At 39.6% G+C, this 21,719-nt stretch overlaps 1 protein-coding gene and 1 long non-coding RNA gene across 2 annotated transcripts; both read left to right on the top strand.

The window, feature by feature from the left end:
* The first annotated feature begins 12,757 nt into the window (after nucleotides 1–12,757).
* LOC127617565 (uncharacterized) lies at nucleotides 12,758–13,534 on the top strand. Its single transcript, XR_007967360.1, has 3 exons — nucleotides 12,758–12,883; nucleotides 13,258–13,328; nucleotides 13,410–13,534. It is a non-coding gene; the product is annotated as an uncharacterized LOC127617565 (long non-coding RNA).
* Nucleotides 13,535–19,039: 5,505 nt separating this feature from the next.
* On the top strand, nucleotides 19,040–21,657 carry LOC127618261 (programmed cell death protein 2-like). The gene is made up of 6 exons (XM_052090628.1): nucleotides 19,040–19,588; nucleotides 19,811–20,050; nucleotides 20,206–20,349; nucleotides 20,429–20,529; nucleotides 20,686–20,799; nucleotides 21,340–21,657. Exons 1-6 carry the CDS (start codon nucleotides 19,273–19,275, stop codon nucleotides 21,502–21,504), a joined length of 1,080 nt encoding a protein of 359 aa, XP_051946588.1. The 5' UTR covers nucleotides 19,040–19,272; the 3' UTR covers nucleotides 21,505–21,657.
* The last annotated feature ends 62 nt before the right edge of the window (nucleotides 21,658–21,719 follow it).

The following is a 21,719-nucleotide window of genomic DNA, read 5'->3' as shown; positions in this document are numbered from 1 at the left end:
ATGTACTTGTAAATGCAATTTGTGCTGATTCTGTATGATTAATTTGAATTTTGAGACTTTGTTTCGCTGTTTTTACCATGGCTGACTCGCACACAAACAACTACCAATGGATAAGTCCTACATTTATTTATAAATGTATGCATAACTACCCATTCTTGTTGTGTTTCAACCCTAAAAAATGCATTTAAACCCTTCTGTGAAATGTATCATTAAATAAATGTGTTGGAATTTGTACAAATAGAGAGAATTGTGAATACAAGTGTTCATTTTTATACAAATACATTCTAATCTGTGTGTGCAAACAAAGGGAGATGTTCCAAACCAAACACAAATTTTTCTTGAGAAGCATTGAATGAGCATTTGTGGAACAAGAGATAGGCCTACACACATATTCATTGACATCTATTTGTGTCGATTCCCTTTGATTCGATTGAATATTGCGACTTCCTATCCACTGGAAGAAAGACCTAGAGGTCTGCAACCCGACCTGGGCTCGACGGGTTCGTTTGTAATTAATTAAAAAATAATCAGGCTCACCGAACTTGTTTCGCGCACGTGCTCTCGCTCACAAACACACACGAACAGACGCGTTAGGGGCCGTTCACACCGAATGTGTTTTTCCGCGCATCTGTTCTGTTTTCCCATTGTTTAAACACATGCTGGATGAATGTTTTTGATATTTGCACTGCGCAGCTTTTTGTTCAGTGTCTCGAGTAGGACCGGCACATTTTAAAACATCAGAAAAACGCATGTTGAGACACCTGCGCTATGTTTCCTTCTTTGCGCTGCATCTGGATTTTTTTCAGTCGTCACAAAGATTCAACATTATAAAAAAATTCAGGCTGAATAGAGGGGACTGTTGCATTGTTTCATATTATTTCTGATAGTTCTGCAGCAGGTGAAATTTGTTCTCGCGAATGTGTTTTGAGAAGACCATCCTGCTGCAAAACATATGTCTTGAAAGGACACAGCATTTCTCCATGCCCATGAGGAGACCATGCCTCTAGCTGAGTGTGCTTTAACTCCAACTGGGCAACTCTTACCCTGCGTCTCACAAGCCTATGCATTTGCATCAACAATCCAGTGAGAAAGTCTTTGCTTGGAGACGGACATTCCTTTTGTGCATCCTCCATAGCATGCAAAGAGCTGATCAGACAGTCTGAACTGGCATGCATGCTGAACGTATGCATGTAGCGCCCGCACAGGGCATAACAAATGTAATGATTATTCCTCATCCGAATTAAATGGAGTAGGAATAAGGCCTAAATGTGAACCACCTGCTCTCTGAAGGGCGTGGTTAGGACCTTAGGCACATAGGCTTTTCTGGGTTTGACAGTGGCTTTGAAAGATCAGGGCCAAACTCGAGACATGAATTTTTGATTGATAGTGCATGTGGGTCAGAGCCAGCAGTAGTGCAGGCTTAATGGAGAGCATGCACGAATCAACAAGAGCATTTAGGACTTAAGTTAAGTCCCAAGTCAGGACTGTAGCCAGCTGAGGTGGGTTTAATTGTCTTGCTCCTTTAAGGAACTTTATGATTAAATTATGCTTGCCTATAGTGGCACCGGCTTTATGTGTGTGATACGCAGATATAGAAACCACATGTACTTTGAGCATTGACAGAGTGAGTCCTGTGTCAAATTGCTCTTGAAGTAATGTTAGAATTTCATGTAAGGGGCATTTTACTGGGCCTTTGCCATGTGAGAGACACCAATCAGTGAATACATTCCATTTTAGCACGTAGAGGCATCTCGTGGACGGTGCTCTGTCCTGTAAAATGGTGTTCATGACAGAATGCATCAGTTCTGGTGCATATGGCATGCTCCGTTCGGGGGCCACACATGCAGATTCCACAGCTTGGGCTGGGGATGCCAGATTGTACCTTGTGCCTGAGAGAGGAGATCCCTCCTCAGCTGTATTTACCATGGTACAGCATCTCCCATGGCTGGTTGGGCTATTTCAGCGAAACCAATATAATCGTTAAAGGGCTGGTGCTGTCCATGGTGCAAGAGCAGACAGACAGTGACGAGTTTCCGCAATGCACAGGAAAATGACTTCAGTGGAAATGTTTATTCAGTTTGATCTGAAACAGACACAGAAGAATGGTCTGTATGTGCTCGTTCATGAGGTGCGCACACATGAACTCCTAAAAAGGAGATTTAGTGGCTAGGGAAAAGTGTGCTTTTCGCCAGTTGACATTAGACCACATTTTCCATATGTAAAGCAGTAAGTCTCTGTGTTCACTCAGTAGTGCCTCTGACTAGCTGGTAATAACCAACCACTGAGGTAATTCAAAACACACACATCGTTTATTTTCAAAGGGGCAAGAAACGCATCGATACATTTCGTGAACGTTCGGGGAGCCAGAGTTCGCTCCAGCGCAAATCTAAAAAGCCGCCTATAACGTGGTGCAATTGGTACATGAAGTACGCGTCCTTCAGATCTATTGAGGCAAATCAGTCCCAAGGATGGATGTGCGATAAGATTTGTTTCAGAGTTAACAACATCTCAGAACTAGAATGGGCCGAAGCCCACCGTCCTTCTCCAGAATAAGGAATTAACGGCTGTATATCTCGCTGTGTCACAGTGTGTTCTTATTAATTCATATGAAACAATCTTTATCGCGTTCTTTGCGAGAAGATTGTGTATTTTGGCTCGTAACACTGGCGCTTCTTCAGAAGGAACCGTGGAAGACAGAACACAATTGAAAAGAGGCAGCGGACATTCAAAATTGTATTGTTTAACCATGTTCGATGGTTTTTTTAGCACCCAGTTGAAATGTCAGTAGGAGCTCGGGACAGAGGGCAATTTGGTATGTTAATAAAATGATATAATGCAGCGCTCACCATTGCGAAGCGGTTGCGCATAATATGAGCCTTTGAAGTCGGAAAGCCCTTCATTGGATAGTGTGAGCGTGTTGTGCATGTACAACTTGCGCTGTAATCTTTTTTCTAATCTTAGTAATTCATTACAAGATATAATGTGCCGCTCACTATTGGGAAACTGTTGTGCAAGATATGTGGGCTTTGAAGTGGGAAAGCCCTTTTTTGAAAAAGTGTGAGCGTCTCGTGCGAGTGCTCTTTTACAATCTTTGTCATACATAATATAATGCGCCACTCACATTTGGGAAGCGGTTGTGCCTAATGTGCAAACTTTATTGCATGTGATTAATGTGAGACACAGAAAACAACATGTTGAACAACATTTTAAACAACAATATTCCTTTACCAACTGTGACAGGGTGGAGGGTGGGGCCGGGTCGTGATTCTACACACCCGGCCCCTTATCAGGCTAATCAAGTCTCCTAGAGGGATAAAGGCTGTCTGCGGACGATGGTGCGACAGAGAGAGAGTGTTTACGGCAGCTTTCCGTCATATGTGTGTGTTTGTGTCTTTTGTTAAAAGTTCTTGATTAAATATAATTTATATTGTCAAGCCGTACACCGACAAACAGCAGTGGGGCAGAGGGGAACAGAATTGTGTGTTAGGAGCACTTTTGCTGCATGTGTGTGTGTGGGGGGTGTGGGTGTGGGTGTGGCCATGACTTGCATGGCCACACCGGTGGCAGCAGGTATGGGGCTTTTAGTCAGGCACCGACTCGAAACAGAGCAAGGGCGAACCGGCTGTGATGTACTTCATTTTGGCATAAAGTGTTTCATAACCTGTGATTGCTGCTGTGTCGTGACGTAACACTCAGAAAACGTATTTACAGAGCCGCCAAAGAGGCCAGCTGGAGACACTGGAGCATCCAACAGAGTGGCTTTTTCCTTATCACTCATTTCTGTGAGGTTCAGCCATACATGTCAATCCAGAACTACCAGGTTGCCCACAGACTTGCCGATGGCCTGCGCAGTGACTTTTGTGGCACGCAGCGCTAAGTCTGTAGTGGTGTGGAGCTCTTTGAATGTCTCTGGATCGTAGCCTTGCTCGTTCATTTGCTTGAGGAGCTTGGCTTGAAATACCTGGAGCACCGTCATCGCGTGGAGTGCTGAACAGGCTTGGCCCGCCACTGAGTAAGCTTTTCCAGCCAGTTCGGACTTATTTCAACACTGCTTGGAAGGATTTCCACACCCTGTTACTCGCTGGGCAGAGGAGTGCTGCTACCACCTCCTCCACAGGGGATAGTTTGGCATAACTGTGCTCTTCCCCGTGATCCACATTAGAGAGGATAGCGTCACTGCATGAGCGTGCTAAGAAGGGCATGCTTCAGGGCTTAGACAGATCTTTATGATGAATGGGGCAGATTTGTGGAATCACGTGGAGATCAAGGGGCTCACGGGGCGTGTGCTGGCACGAGGATCACCTGATATTAATCCTGCTCGACCTCGCGGCCCAGCCATGCCTCCTCATGTGAATCCTCCGGTATCACAAAAGAGGCGAATGGGAGGGCGCGTGAGGCTGAATCGTCCCTCAGAACGAGGGCGATTCGTGAGCAAAGCATCTTAAGACTCATGCCCTCACAGTGAGGACGGTCATCTCCATGAGAACTGACTCCGCGTGGCCCAGACAGTGAATGCAGTAAACACTTACAGAACGACATCTTTAAAAAGAGGCGAACATGTAAACAGATAAACGGATACACAACACCTGCCAAAGCACTGTGGGGAATCAGGATGCTGAGGCCCGTTTACCAGCGTAGCGTCAAGTGGCGAGGCGGAGTGACGTTTGCCAGAGCAATGCAGGGGAGCGGAGAGTCTTCACCCGCTGACTTGTGCATATCGATGGTGAAGGGTAGAAGGCTTCAAGACAAGAGATGAATCACTGTCTTGAAGGAAGAAATTCTGAGGAAATGGTGTTTGTGTATCTGTTTTTATAGCGGACAGCTTCGCACTCAAACAGGCAGGGCTCAAACATCATATCCAATATTAGAATATTGCCATTATTGTAGAGAGGTTTCAACTAGGTCGTGTAAGAAGGCACTCCCCCATATGCATTAATAAATGCAATATCAAGTGTACTGAGTCGTAAGGGAATCAGGGTTACATTTGCGAGTATGATGGCACATCTTGCTGGCAGCGTGATTACCTGCTTCTCCACTGTTTACATTCGGAGATATGGGACAGACGGATGTGTCGAAAAGGAGAGCGTTAATTCGGCATTTAACGAGAGTGCTGACAAGTGGCAGGTGTCTGTTATTGTTTACCTCCTAACTCAGGGTACGTTTACATGACAATGATGTTATAAAAACTGAAAAGCTTTTCTTTTGCGTTTTTTTCATGCGACTGCCCATGTCGCCCATGCCTAAATCCGCCATTGGCCCTTTGTACTAATGATCTATAGACAGGTTCACAATTCATCAATTGCTCATGAAGGTTAAAAGTTTAATCTCTGAAACCATATTTAAAATTAAGTGGTGCAACACTACTCAAATTAAAATACAATTTGGATAAACAAACCTTGGATTAGCGCTAAACTCTGCTTAATTTAATCCTTATTAGTGCAACCAACCCTGAAACATAATTGTCAAAGCATGAATACAGTTCTTAAGGTTGTAATATCCAAACCCCTGGCACTGTTGCACCCTTTCTTAGGTTTCACTTTGAGGAGCTGTTACTTCTTGGTCTCATGTGTAAAATAGATGAAAAAAGGCAGAAGGTACACTCACAAACCTATCAGTCTGGAGTGGAACCCTTTGAATAGAACAGATTTGAATAGAGGAATGGGCAAAGGGCACACTCACAAACCTACTGGTCCGGATTGGAACCCTTTGAATAGAATAGATTGCCCTCAGAAGGTCTCTGCGTTGTTCTGTCTTTTCTGAGTGCTGAACCAAAACAGTTATTAATGTGCATTTTACAAATTCTTTCCGTTATTAATTTTATCTGACTCCAATTTTATATTAATTAATCTGACTCCAATTTTAAGTTGACCTCTAATTTAGATTAAAGCTCTAATTACTTTCTGATCCTTCTTTTAATATAAAATGTTTAGGTTATTGATTACTCTAAATAATCTTCTATACATATCTGTAATTCAAACAGAGTCTTTAAATTACTTTTATTCTACTCTGCTCTCCTAGGTGGCTGTCCTACCTGTTTCTCCTGAGTGGTTTACTCTATTAAAGCTCCAATATTCTAACTTAAATTCTTTAAATAGCTTCCTCCGATATTAAAGCTACAGTAATGATATAAATGATTAACTGAAATTCTTTAAATGGCTTTCTCCTGCCCGGCTATATCCAGGGCAGTTTCTCCTATATTAAAGCTCCAGTAATTATATAAATGATTTCGAGGAATACAGAATAAATCAAATAATAACAATTTATTTGCCAGATAGGATTAAAAACATAAATTACAAAAATCCAAAAGCCAAATTCACATGTGATCAGAATAAATAAAAAAGTCAAAGAACATACCTGGCAGTTGAAAAAAACTACATGCAATTGCAAAGCTTTGGAGATCTGAATGCCGATTCCTATTATTAAAATTACACACATAATTGTGTATGATCATCTGACTACAGAGAACCATGAACAATGTGTCCTATTTCCTTAAATACACAAACCATAAACAAAGGGAATATTGGGAGGGGTTAGGTTTGGAAGTCCTGGGGTCATACCTCAATAACATACAGGCAGGGAGGGGGAGAAACCTCCAGAATTATACAGCATCTTATAACTTTGTTACCATTAGTTTGATCAACATGGGAAAGAGACCATTATACCAGTCGCACTGATACATTTTAATGATGCCAAACATGTCTAGTTACATTATTTGTTTTCATGGTTTTCTTTGTTACATTTTCACATATACATTTTGTGTGTGCCTTGTGGGGGATACAAGTGGGAGAGAGAGGTCAGATGTGACATTTTTGTTTTATGGTCCTTGCTCAGTAGGATGTGTTGACTCCGGTGGAGATGCTCATCTGTGGAGGAGTTTAATGAGGTTGGTTCTCGCAGAGTTCTTTGTCTTTCCCGGAAGTGATGCAGACAGTTTGGAGCCAGTCTTACACATGTAACACAATTACAATTTTAAAACAATATGAATGAGTTGTACATTGTTATTGGAAAAAACTAAACTAAGGTAGGCCTATGAATGTAGAAGAACAGTAGCACAGCTAGTACAAATACCTTTATAAAACATGAATCATGTTTACAGATGTAATTGTAAATGAAATTGTATTTCTGTAGAATTACTGTAGAACGTGGCTAAGAAATTTGACCAAAGTCAAATCAGCAATATAAATATGTAAAATACACATATATAAATATTGCCCAAAACAAAGAGGACTATTCTTATAAACTGTATTTTTGTGGAATTACTGTAGAATCCAGCAAATAGAAAAGACTGAAGTAAGCATAAGTTTACATACAACAGAACAGAATGATACATGACATATTTGCAATTATTCAACAGCCAACACAAGCCCAACACAATAAAACATAGCAGTCTGGAAATCCAGATATTCTGAGCATTTTTCCCCCTTCTATTCCCTGACCTACAAACAATCTCAAATACAGTCTCTGATTTTAAAGTCAAGTCAACCATTCACAGCAGATCTTCAAGTTTAACACAAGATATAATTGTATCATAGTCCAGATAGTCAGTCAAATCTCTTTCAAATGAGAGAGGGGATATGCATTATCTTCTTGCTCTGCTTTTACATTTGATTCGGTTTACTTTTGAAAACAGTCTTTCCACACTGCAGCTTGTCATCGGTAAAGATATCAAGACTCGTAAGAGCCCATTCATGTTGTGAAAAACGTCAAAAGCACAGGTGTCGAGCACCTCAAAGTGTGATGGGAAAGACATGATAAATGTTATTTTTAGTTGCTTGACAAATAATTTGTGTTCTGCCTCCCCCACGGTTATTCCAAAGAGCACACTGGGTGAGCTAATGTGTGCCATCTCCCCAAATGTGCTGGATCTTGGCATGAGGGCAGCTGTGGCTTGCATTAATCCATGCATGTCTTTTTGAAAGTGGTTGTTGAGTTCCACAATTGTTCTGTCTAGAATTTCATTCCATAATGCCTTAAGGTCTGAGGTGTCCTTTATGGTGGAAGTTTTGCCTGACGCTGACTCAGCAGCAGAACTGCTTAACCATATAAGCAATTTTCTCTTTCATGGCACAGTTACGTCCCATGCTGTTATGAAATTTTTATAATTTTTTAATATCTTCAGTTAAATTTAATTCACAGTCAAAGTCATTATTTGAGTTTCTAAATTCTTCAAAACTTTAAGGCACTCAGTAAGATCAATGGACTCCGTAATTGATAAATGGTCAGATTGTAAGCCTTTGGTAGCGAAGTCACTAATTTCAAATAATTGCTAGTATAGCGTAGTACGTGTCTGGCTGATCATGTAATTCTGCTTTTTTTTTTTATCCCCTTTTCTCCCAATTTGGAATGCCCAATTCCCACTACTTAGTAGATCCTTGTGGTGGTGTGGTTACTCACCTCAATCCGGGTGGCAGAGGACGAGTCTCAGTTGCCTCCACTTCTGAGACCGTCAATCTGTGCATTTTATCACGTGGCTCGTTGTGCATCACACCGTGGAGACTCCCTGCACATGGAGGCTCACGCTACTCTCCGTAGTCCACACACAACTTACCATGCACCCTATCGAGAGCGAGAACCACTAATTGCGACCATGGGGAGGTTACCCCATGTGACTCTACCCTCCCTAGAAACCGGGCCAATTTGGTTGCTTAGGAGTCACTCAGCACACCCTGGATTTGAACTCGTAACTCCAGGGGTGGTAGTCAGCGTCAATACTCACTGAGCTACCCAGGCCCCTGCAATTCAGCTTTTATTTTGTGGATGATTAAAGATGCAGTGATCACCAGTAATTCATTCTGGATGGAAGGGCTCAAAGGTTTGCCATTACTTGGAAGTTCATCCAAATGTCTTTTTATGTCAGGATCATACTTACAAATCAATGTTAATGCTTCCTCAGTTTCACGATGTCCTCAGAGACTTATATCCTGCTCGGCGCAAAATAAAACAAGATCAATGACTACTTGTATGTGTTCTCGGTTTCTCTCAAGAAAAGGCTGGTTAGTGTCCTTATTTAGCTGATTAATTACATTTCCTCGTCCTCCGTGCTTGTGACTCTCCTTGAATACTTCAGCTCGTTCCAGTGCTAAAATATGTTGCTTGCTCGCCTGATGTTTGGAACAAAACTGTGAGATATGTTTCCAGTCTTTAAAGCCTTTAACAGTAAATATATCCTCTCCATCTGTTGTTGGAAAATGATGACAGGCCTTACAAAACATTGTATCCTGTACTATGCTGTACTCATAGTAAAAGTTTGGATTTTACCTGACACAGTCTTTGTTGTAGGGAATTATTTTAAATGCAGCTGGTCGTAGGCTCATCAATTGCGGACAAGTCTGGAGTTAGCAGCTCAGCAGGCATTCCTGACTCTAGTAGGCCGTAGTTTATCTGCATTTGCAGGGGATGGGTGGGAGAGGGGAGCCAAGTTAATCTTTTTTTATATGCACAAGCAATCAGCAGGTGGAACAGTCACATGGAACAGTCTTTTGTCAGAAGTACAGCAGGGGCTGTCGATGATAGAGGGTGAGGTGTGACTGCATCCAAATTCTATCTCCTTGTCTATTCGTTTTTGTTTGAGAAATTGAAAAGAATTTACTTTGTTTAGCATTCAAGATTTTTGCTGCATTTTCATGCGAGCTGATAGGCTTGCTAGATATTGTACCCACGTAGGATTCTCAATGTCTCTAAAAGACATTATTGTCAAACTCTCCAGTACAGGATAAATTTCAAATTGAATATGAGCCTTTATTGTTCTTTGATGTAAAGTCAGACTTTTTAAGTTATATTTCCATGTCTTCAAATGAAAGTGCAATAAACATTTACATAAATAATTAACATTGTCTTTTGCCAGGACTACAAGCAAGCAAGTCTAGGTGTGCCAGCGCCAACTGAAGTCAGGGATGCAACACCGCTCTGGGCTAGAAGAGAGGGTGTTCGTGAGGGGAGTGTGTGCATGTGGTAGTCAGGAGCACTCTGATGAGTCCGTAGAAGAGAGTGAGGTGCAAATTAAGTTCAGACAAATTTCCCAAAGATGTGGGCAGAAACCAAGGAATCCTCCTACACAAAATACTTGCACACTGCTAACTTTACAGTTTAATGACAATGTTTCGACTCTGAATTGGTCTTCATCAGGTCAAACAAAATGAAACATTTTGTTTGTTTTGTTTGGTAGAAACAATTTCATTAAATTGGCATATCAGCAGCTTGCCAGTATTTTTCCCCCTTTTTTATACACATTTTATAAACACACACAAGCAAAGGAAAAGAAAATCATAGCTAAAGCTCTGTGGAATTTTGCTTGAGGTTACCATTCCTCATTTCTACTGCATGGTGTCGTGTCAGGTTGTTTGGGACTGATAGATACCTCTAGCAAGGGCAAGAACAATCTGGACAGATACATTTAAAATAATTAATGACTACACAAAAATCTGTTTGAAGTGTTACACAATGAAACAAGTTTGTTGCCATGAAGCCTTTTTATGCCTTACCAGTTGCACAAAGGTCCTACAGCAGTGTCAGTCTACAAAAACAGGCCAGATTCACTAAATATTCTTAAAATAAGAGGAGACATAACACTCACAGGTTATCTATAATAACACCAAATAAGATGTGAATTTAAACATTGAGGATGGCGTTTGGCCAAGCTTTTGCTAAACAATGAAAGACTCTTTTAGAGTATGCAGACCTTATTGTACTGTTACATAATTTCTCATGTTTCACTATCAGAAGCGGTTACTTTTTGGTCTCATATAAGGCATCAGTGCAGAAGAACAAACAGCAGCACGGCTACAAGTGCCTGCATTAAACATGAATCATGATTACAGACGATGTGCAGAAGAGCACATACTTTATTTTTACAAGATTTTTACAAGATCTGCTGTTGTAGAAATTGGTTTTCATGTAATGTAAATGTTTTTCATAAAATGATTTTACAATAAGGCTATAAATATAAATTTCATGAGCATTTCTTAAAAGTGATAGTTCACCCAAAAATGAAAATTCTTTCATGATTTGCTCACCCTCCTGGAATGGCAGATGTGTATGACTTTTTTCTTTTCTTTAACACTCTTGTGTTGTTATGGCAGAACGGTTCAATGTTATTCATTAGAAATACAAATGTTCTGTTAACCTTTTAAACCATAGGCCTCATTCATGCGAGCAGAACTAATTGTTCATAATGTAAATTCTCAGATTCAAGAACATTTTTGTATTTTCAAAACGTTAGTTGGTAACAACTAAATTTACACCTGCTCCTGACCATGTATAAATTGTGTGTAAGACATCTGAATGTGTTGTTTTCTTTCAGGTAAACTGCCATGACTACATTCTGATAGAAGTGTAATTAGATAAGTAATGAAAAAAAATTATTAAAAATAATAATAAAAAATACAAAAATTGTATACTTTTAAACCATAGCTTATAGACCTATAGAAATGTTTCTTTAATTCTTGAATTAATTTTTTCAAAGTATAAATCTGTTTATTGTTTTTCCAGCAGAAGTGAACGAGGTGGACGGCGGTGGACATCCTCCCGGTGTGAACTGAAAATTTTTAACACTCATGTCATACCATTTTTATTGACTTCTAGAACTTTTTGACTCACAAAAGAGGAAAAACATGCAATGTCAGTGTAAAGGGATCAATGTAAAGGAGGAGGCGAGAACCGGCTTTTCAATATAAATAATGGTTTAATGGTAAACTTAAAAGAAGACACAAACACACTTAAGATGGACATGTCCGCTAACGATCTCTCTCTCCCGCACGGCCCTCTGCAGTCAGCCTTTAAACCTCACGGAGGCATAGTTAGCCTAATATGGGACCGGGTGTGTAGTATCACGACCCGGCCCCGCCCTCCGCCCTGCCACAGTCAGTAAGTCATTACTTTCTTTGAAACGCTTTGTGCTTGCTATGGTAAATCTAAATTTTACAATGTGGATGTTCCACAGATGTTAAAAGCGTTTATTAGCAAGTCTGGTACCTTCCTTAGGCTATGTGGTGTTTTTATGGGCGTGGATTATGATTATTGTGAATGAACATGCACATGCTAGAGTCAATTGTTTTTTTCCCTTCTGCTCTAGTGTACTGAGGGGCTGCCGTGCCTTGTTAAAACTGTGTATGTTTACGGTTTCAATACTGTTATGAATGTTGCCTATTATGCTTACATAAAATACAGCCTATTGCAACAATACTTGCTAGGAGAAGAAATTAGATGTCAAGCGATTTCGTATTCGGGCTTCAAATCTGACAGTATCGTTCGGGCTGTGTAGGGTCAGACCCAAGGTCGTAGATTTGGCTTGAACATTGGAGGGGTTGCTGCATGAAGCATTTACATGCTTTCATTTATCATGGTATACATAATGGGGGGTTTGTATTTGCTTGTTTTTATTATTGGGAGGTGTGACGAGTAGGAGAGCTTGGCAGGGCCATGATTGAGCAAGGCCGACATTGAATCATCTTATCAACGGGAGAGTGAGTTAAGCGGCAGTTGGAGACACTGGTTCGAGAGAGACACACACTAGGCCGCGCTGCATGTGTGTTCATCTTATATTTTATGTTCTATGTTGTCTTAAGTTTATTTATACCATTAAACTTTACATTGAACGAGGCAGTTCCTGCCTCCTCTTTGCCTGTCCTTATACTGTTACATTGGTGCCAAAACCCGGGAGGGAGGAGGGATGTACTGTCACAGAGTCCTCGCCACTGTATCTTCCTGGGGACAGAGGGGTCGCTGCTGGCCGCCGAGAGCCGGAGGAACCAAGGCCGTTGTTCTGACGATTTGTGCTACCCATCGATATGTGCTACTTACTGGTTATGCGCATGTGCAGACTCACAGTTTTGTTCTGCGTTACCACGCCCATAAATCTATGCATCCTTGCTGTGGAGACTTGACGGTGAGCATTGCAATATCTTTAATCCTTTTTTTATTACATAATTTGACATGTGAACGTGTAAATGTTAGCATGCACACCTTATTTTCAGCATAATATAGCAATTAGCTATGAATGAATCGATTGAGCTTCTGTTTATGTTTGCTGATCAATGTTTATATGTGAATAAAAGCCTAAATTCAATCTGTTCATAATATAAAGCGATCGAGTCATATGAAAATAAACGTAATTTGTTAACATGCGCTTTTCATTCATTTGTATGTGTGTGAATACTTGGTGAAATGTATTTTCTTTCGTACTCACAAATGAAACATTTGTAGAGTACCATGATTCATTTACTCAGAAAGAGGAACTAAAACTAAACCCACTGTTTCTAGGGAATGCAGATGATTACTGCGTTGTATGCTCCTTGCTTGAAAAAGATGCAGATCAGAGCATGATTGAAATGGTAAAGTATAACATAAAAATGCGTATATATTGTACCTCAATGAGTTTTATGTATCTAATGCTGATTTTTATTTTTTTGTAGGTGCAGTGTGATTTGTGCTGTAGGTGGGCACATTTTCAATGTGCCAAATATGAAAAAGATAGTTGTGCAACATATACGTGCAAAAAGTGCCAGAGTGTGTGAAATGTGTACAAAGTAGGTAGCAGCACTTGACACGTAAGTAATCAGAATGTGCTAATGTTCATGTAGTGTGATTATGGCGTGAGGCTTTAAAATAAATAAATGTACTGTTTTGCCAGATTCAGAGTACTTTCATCATTTATTTAGTTTCAAAAAACTGGGAGCATTATTTGATAGGGCACGTTGGTCTATCAAAATATGCAACTCCTGACATCTTGAAGACATTATTATGTAGTATTGTTTTTTCTAATGACAGTGAACATAAGGTAAATATTCATGTGTCAAAAAATGCTAACTACCATATGAATATTTGTACGGTCAGCCAGCTGAACAAGAATAACTGAAAGTTTCAGTTAGGAAAGGTGTGCTTTGACAGGTCAAAGATGAATATTTTATGATAATTTTTACTTTTCACACAGTTTTAAAAATAAAAACAGTACAGTGTACAGTACTCATAACTTATAATTTTATTATAATTGTATTTCATATAATATACAATAATGTCATTTTTACTTGTTATATCAAATGTGATAATTGCTGGTTCATTTAAAATATAAAAATATGCTCCCCATACACTTACCCTGTTTTAAATGAAATAACGATTCTTAATATTGTGAGATTTGCATCATTATGGAAACAGTAGCTAGAGAATGAATCGACATTCTCTGTGATCGATTCGCGCATGGGTAGCATTTTTCGACAAGGCAGCACAAATCGTCAGAACACCGTCTGCCGAGAAAGGGGGGAGCACTTTCATCCACCAGGGGCCGAAGGCCTCGCTGCCGTCTGTCGGGGGATGAGCGAGCTGGCATCTGTCAGAGGGCGGAGGAGCGGTTGAGGACCGTGCAACAGCGTGTCCGGGTATGGAACGCCAGGCAGTTCAAATATACGCGAATTTTAACACGTAGACAACGCGTAAACAACACGTTGTTTGCACGTTGTTAACGTGTTGTCTACGCGTTGTCTACGTGTTAAAATTCGCGTATATTTGAACTGCCTGGCGTTCCATATACGTTGTTTGCACGTTGTTAACGTGTTGTCTACGCGTTGTCTACGTGTTAACTTTTTACGTGTTGTTAACGTGTTGATTTCATGTGATTCTGAACCATTTGGCCACTTGTCCAGTTTGAAGGGGTGAGTGTTGCACTTTTCCATTGGCTGCTGAGTTGTAGGGTTAAACCATTTCTGTAAGCCTGGGGGGTTTGCCTGCCACTATTTAACATATTAAGATCCTCTAATTTCTTGGTCCTTTTCTTCCTTTTGTGTGTAGCCTATACAAATGTAATATTAGGATTGCAGTTTTAAGACTTTACAATTTATTTTAAGTTATAAATTATTTTCATAAAGACAAATTGCCTCCTTATGCTTCACTACTGATATTCTTGCTTTACACAGTTCAACAGTTGTGTTGCTGCAACGTTACAGTGGTACTCACTAAATGATGGTTTAGGATACAAACCATTGTAATAAATGTATTTGGAAAACATGAAATTTTACTCTTTGAACATTTTTATTGAATGTAGGTTATGACCAGCAGGGGGGCATACCAGACTAGCCTATACCCTTAAGTTATAGTGAGTGAGTGAGTGAGTGAATGATTGAAAGATATAGTGAATGAGCGAGTGAGTGAGTGACTGAAAGATATAGTGAGTGAGTGAGTGAGTGAGTGAGTGACTGAAAGCGATAGTAAGTGATGAGTGTGTGTGTGTGAGTGAACCAAACAGAGTTAAGTTAACAGAAAATAAATTGATTAGCCTATATTGGAATCCTTGATTTCACACATCCTCACATTCAAACGGGAAGCAGAACCACCCCATCACATCCCTTACCACCACGTCACAATAAAACATGTGACAGGGTGGTAAATTTCATCCCAAAATGGCAGCAGATCTCACATGTGGTCAAGTTCCTCACATAGCATAAATGCATTCAATCTGAAATATAATTTTCTTTGCATTAATAATGTAAAAAATGTCATAAAAAACAGTTTTCCCTATCTATTTTTTATGACGGGGTGGTTGGTTTGAGCTTGATGGACCCTGCCTAACATGAAAAAGCAACAAATAAACAAAGTAAAAGAATGTCAGTACTTGCTTTTGTTTGTGGTATCTACAAGGCTCAAATGATGTAATTGCCACTTTGTGATGTGATGTGATTTAAAGCAACGGTACATTATTTATAGATAAAACAATTAGTGTGACGGGTGGTAAGTCAAACTGAGGGACGCACACGAATCATAAAATATTTACCAAAAAATAACATTTATTTTAAATAAATATATCTTATATATACAGGGACACACATAAAATCCTGAAAATAATAAATGTTTGAAAAAAATGTATAACTTATTTGGTGATATTTTAGATGCAAGTGTCATGTTGGTCAACATGGACATGTGAAATTGGCTATGTACTAATGAAAAATGATTAAAAATAGTATGTTACTCTTTAAGAATAGTATTTTTATCATATATCATGTTAACAAGAACACTTCATTTAATAACTTTAAGCTTTGGAAACACACTTTGGGACATTTTTTGTGTCTTATGCATCTCATCAAACGTTGCGGACACAAATGGCAGCCGTTTCATGGGATAACTATTTTGCACAGTTATGTCTTTAACACTAATAGACACCTCCTGACCTTAGGTTCTCAGTTGAATATGATCATAATCGTTTGTCTTTTTTGGATATGTGGATCGAATTATGCAGTGGCAGCCTTATATCAAAAATAAACAGATAAGACTACAATCTGCCTAGCCAGCAGTGCTCATCGAGCTCTGGAATATGGTTTACCCAAGAGCTCAGATGTCATTCTAATGAGGAACTAATTGATAAAGCTGCTACAATGAAAAATAAAGCTTGCGGGACAGAGCCTACTCTTTACAGTGTATTGATGAGGCTTACCAAGGTGCATTTAAATTCTAGTTTGATCTTTTACAAAAAAGTGTCAAATAGGGTAAAAGTTACTCTGTCAGAACACTATTCTTAAACACTGGACTATTTTTTGCCTCTGATACGGCATAAGCATTAGCATACCCAGCATTTTAATGACCCTCCCCTCTTTGTCTATAGAAGAGGTCCTAACTTATGCAACAAGCTGGTGCAGGGCTAACATTAAGGCAGGTCCTAAACAGAATATTTTAGCTCCTCTAAAAGATGGGAATAATCCATCTGGCAATTGTGCCCAGTGCCAAACAACAAGGGAAAATCCTCAACTTGGATTTTGATATGTGTTGTGCTGAAATCCAAGATGTTGCTTTTCTTCATCTCATGTACAGTTTAGGGTCTATGGTTTGTGGTGCCCCTCACCTGATAACTCTCCTTTAGCCCTTTGTTCTGAGATGCTTTTTACTTATAGATCTGGGGACTTCTGATTTATGATGGCTCAAGCCTGATCCCTCTCAAATCCCCATTTAATTTGTGATTAGATTGTATTGTACTATTATCATGGGCAAGTAAGGCTTCTAATGGCATGCATCACAGTACGCCATTCAGTACTCAAAACCTCAATTCCCAGGAAGTGGAGCGTCTGTCATCGGGGTTTGCACAGATGTGTTGGTACTGCCAGTGACTGGAATGTGATTGGTTATTTCTGCCTGTCTATCCAGTGTTGAGTTATGTATGCTCTGATGAAGGTCTGTTAGACCGAAAGCTTAACAAACTGATACACTGCATAGATTTAAGTGTGCTGATATCTCTTTTATCAGTTTGGACTCATTGATGCTTCCAGCACCTTAGCAAAAATTAAGCCGGGTGGAGGAGTGGTCATCCTGTTTTATTTCTGTCTCTGATAATAAAACAGTGAAAAGACATGGATTGATTTATTAAAGTGCAATTTAAACTTTTATTTTGTATTTATATAGTTATTTATGACTGATATAGTGTATGGATTTGATGGCTGTTTTCAAGGCTTTCAGGCTTGGAGACACTTCAAGATGGATTTACTTTCAACATGCTTAATACACGGCATAGTTTCTGTCTTACAGGTTCTCACTAATATAAGCTTCAAAATACATAAGACTTGATGCACTGGATTTTTCATTCCCCCAGTATCTCCAATATGCCGCATGCGCTCATTCATACTAAACAAAAACTTGCAGCATAATCCCACAACCACGCTTTCACATAGTGATGCGATTTTCCGGAACCAGCTGTGTGACAGAAAAAGACCCAACAGACACAACACCAGCATGCCGGCTGTGGCTTTTCACACAGACATTGTTCCATCTCTGTTACTACTCATGTTCCTGGCGCAAAGGTGGATCAAATCAGACCCCACTTTCACGCTCCGTACCTTTCATATAGCTAGACAATTCTCCCAGAAAATAATGCAGTGTGAAAACAGCTATGGATAGCCAGACTCCTGATTTAATTGCCAAAAAATTAGATGAGAAGTCTGCTGATATTTAACAAGGGCCATCAGACCATTTGCACAATATTGGGCACAATTAAAACTGTTGAACCACATTAATATATATAATGTATTATGTATAAATAGGCTGTAATTGGCTAAACACTTCTCAGGTTTTAGGCTTTAATAAGAATTTTAAGCATGACCTAGGAGTTTGGCACAGTAGTGTACATCTGCTGTCAGGAAAGTCAAATCAGTTACTATCTGACCTAATTACAAACTTTCATGCTAATCCCGACAGTCTTTGGAAGGCTGTACATTTCATCAAAATGGGTAATATCACCTGTGTGCATATGTCTGAGTGCTTAATATCTAAACAAAAAGAGGTCCGTTTAGGTTTTAACAAGCCCCATAATTAGTCACAACGTGCCCTCTGCTGGTCAAAGCCCTACATTAAATTAAAATGCTGAAAAAGGTTCATGTTGTTTTCCAAAGACATATACAGTATTTATTACAATGGTCTGTATCTTACACCAACATTAAATGCATTACCACTGCTGTTAGTTTTTCCCTGCACAACTGTTAATGTTTTTTAAGATATAAAACTAAAGTTGATGAATGGTGTAAAAAGCATGAATTCCCTCTAATGTGTTTGTTTACCAAAATAGGCAGTAAAGGAGCAAAAGGGGGCAATTAATCTTGATGAAAATAATAATAATAATTTATTTTAAGTCCTAAAACTGCAATCCAAATATTACATTTGTATAGGCTACACACAAAAGGAAGAAAAGGACCAAGAAATTAGAGGATCTTAGTATGTTAAATAGTGGCAGGCAAACCCCCCAGGCTTACCGAAATGGTTTAACCCTACAACTCAGCAGCCAATGGAAAAGTGCAACACTCACCCCTTCAAACTGGACAAGTGGCCAAATGGCTCAGAATCACATGAAATCAACACGTTAACAACACGTAAACAACGCGTTTAAAGTTAACACGTAGACAACGCGTAGACAACACGTTAACAACGTGCAAACAACGTCAACACGCGTTGTCTACGTGTTAAAATTCGCGTATATTTGAACTGCCTGGCGTTCCATATCCGGGAGCCGGTGAGCAATACCGCACGGGTATTGGTCGACCGCCTCGCGTCAGCACTACTGTTGAGGTCAGAAATGAAGAGCGCGCGCAGCCGACTGAAGCGAGTATGATAGAGGAGGGAAGCCCTTCACAAATGTAAAGGTGCCCCATTAAGCGGTTGTGCCTTTAAGAGCGTGAACTATTACCGCCAGTGGACTGACTGACTTGCTAGAAAGACTTTGGTGGAACGCTCGTAGCAGCTCTTGTATTACCCGAGCCCCTTCTCAGATGAACAACGCTCACCCACACATGAGCTCTCAAAGTGGTCTGACAGATGGCTGCTAATGTAGTAAAGGTGTCTGAAGCAAAACGTGAAGTCGTGTTGGGCTTCGTAGAGGAGGCAGAATCATGGCAGCTCCTCAGTTATCATTTTCCAAGTAAAGTCGGAGGGAGACCCGCGTGGTTGAGCCAAGTGGATTTGCCAAGTCTTTCTGAGTTACTGTGTGAGAAATGCAAACTCCCATCAGTATTTCTACTGCAGGTGTATGCGCCAATTACAGGATATGATCGATGTTTTCACAGAACACTATTTGTGTTCTGCTGCAAGACACCAGCCTGCTGTACTCGAAACGACAACGATTGTTTTAAAGGTAATCCATAGGCTGTCACAGCCTACTCCCCCCCAAACTATTAACACGTGTCTGTGTATAATCACCAGTCATTTTTAATCTAGCCATGGGTATATTTTTGATTGCACGCTTTAATTGCGTCTTCTTTTATTTTTTATGTGATTTTAGTTTTTTTTTAACTCTAGAACATCTGTATGAAGCCATAGTATTTTTTACTATCCCTATTTTCCCCCATATTCCCAGTGTTCAGATGTCAGCTTCCAAGGAAAAATGATTTTTACTCCTATGATCCTCCTCCTGATGAGAAGCCAGCACACCTAGTGGAAGAACATCGGGTTCTAATCTCCGGGCTCAAATTGTGCAGGCTGTGTGGTTGTCTCGGACAGAAAGCTTGCTCTCGTTGTCACTCTGTCACATACTGCTGCAAAGAACATCAGACCATAGACTGGAAATACCATCACAAGAAAGAATGTGCAAATGAAGGTGAGTGAATGCAGATATACCCTGTGATTATGCATTAATTACGCAAGATCCTTACCAGCAAACAACCAGTATGATCTGGATCGCTTATTATATTATAATAAACACTACAGGAAAATGCTGCTTTAACATTTAATCTATATCTGTGTTTTTAATAGTTTCTCAAAAGCCAGAGGAGCACAATTCATGTCTATTTCCTGAGTGGGAGCTGGTTACTGAACCAGAAGAGCTTCCAGCAAAAGATACAAAAAACCATGAATCCCACTGTCTGGATCAGGAGAGCATGGTGTCCTTAAATAATGGTATACATTTCATGACAGGTGTTACACAGCTTAACATTTTGACAGACTTGTCATTCACAATATTCATTTACCTGCACAGGTTTGGAAGAAAGTGAGCTAGAGAGTATGGCTCTCCATGAAACGCAGGACTCGAATGTGTTTCAGAAGTTTAAGGAGCGCATTGCTAATGAGCCACAACAGGTGAGCTGCCGTTTCACAGAAAGAAACTACTGCTGTTTACTACTTTAGATGTATTCAATTGTGGTAAAATACTGTATGTCATATAGCATTTTCTCTTATCCCTATGGCTTATATCTGATATATCATTAAACACCTTTGTGGAATTATTTTTTTAAGGTTTTGCGGTATTGTAAAGGGGGGTCTCCTCTTTGGGTATCAGCTGAACATGTGCCACATGAGGACGACATTACAAAATGTCCATGTGGTGCTAAACGTGTCTTTGAATTTCAGGTAAAGCACATGGTTATGGATAAATGTGGCACTCCTTAATTTTAGATTAGATTTTTTTTAAATAAATAAATGTTCCGGGTTCAATACAAGTTATGCTCATTTCTGGCAGCAGTTCTTTACCACAAAAATGTATTTCGATTCGTCCCTCCTTTAAAAACAAAAATGGAGTAAGTTGTAAAACTCGCTATAACTTCACACAGAAAAGGTTTGTAAGCGATTATCACACTAAAATCATATCTACACACATATCCTTTATCTTATGGCCATACTTTTGAAAAAGCGAGTAACGTTTAAGAATTGGCCCCATTCATTTCCATTGTAAGTGCTTCACTGTAAATCAGATGTATTTTTTAGAAAAGGAGAGACTATTTGAAATAAATTTTTGTGGTAATCATTATTTTCCCACAAATTATGACAATTGGACTAAACTAATATTGAACCCGGAACATTCCTTTAAATCAAAAGATACACAGATGCGCTCTCTACTATTTTAACTCCTTGTCATGCCATTAAACTAATATATTATACTGTGTATTTTAGATCATGCCCCAGTTGCTTAATCACCTCAACGTGGATAGAACAGATGCCAGCATAGACTGGGGGACCGTGGCCATCTATACTTGTGCTGATAGCTGTGACCAAGGCAGCAAATATACTGCTGAGTTCATTTGGAAGCAAGACATTTCAGCAGATCAAGCAGAGTAGAATTACACTGAGTTAATGACAATGAGTCATTATGGACAATTTGGTAAAAATAGGATTCGCATTTGTAATATTAAAGAAATGTATTGATTTGATGTGATAAAGGCACTGGTTACTAAACTGGAATTAAATGAGTATTAGCAAATAATTCGTATTTTCTTATTTTTTAATGAGCTTAAATGCAAAACATTTAGATGGAAACCCAGTTACTGTTACAA

The sequence above is a fragment of the Xyrauchen texanus genome, chromosome 24 (genome assembly GCF_025860055.1).
Source record: "Xyrauchen texanus isolate HMW12.3.18 chromosome 24, RBS_HiC_50CHRs, whole genome shotgun sequence".
NCBI classification, from domain to species: domain Eukaryota; kingdom Metazoa; phylum Chordata; class Actinopteri; order Cypriniformes; family Catostomidae; genus Xyrauchen; species Xyrauchen texanus.
Note: the sequence above shows the minus strand (reverse complement) of the source record. Positions and strands in the feature narration are given on the sequence as shown.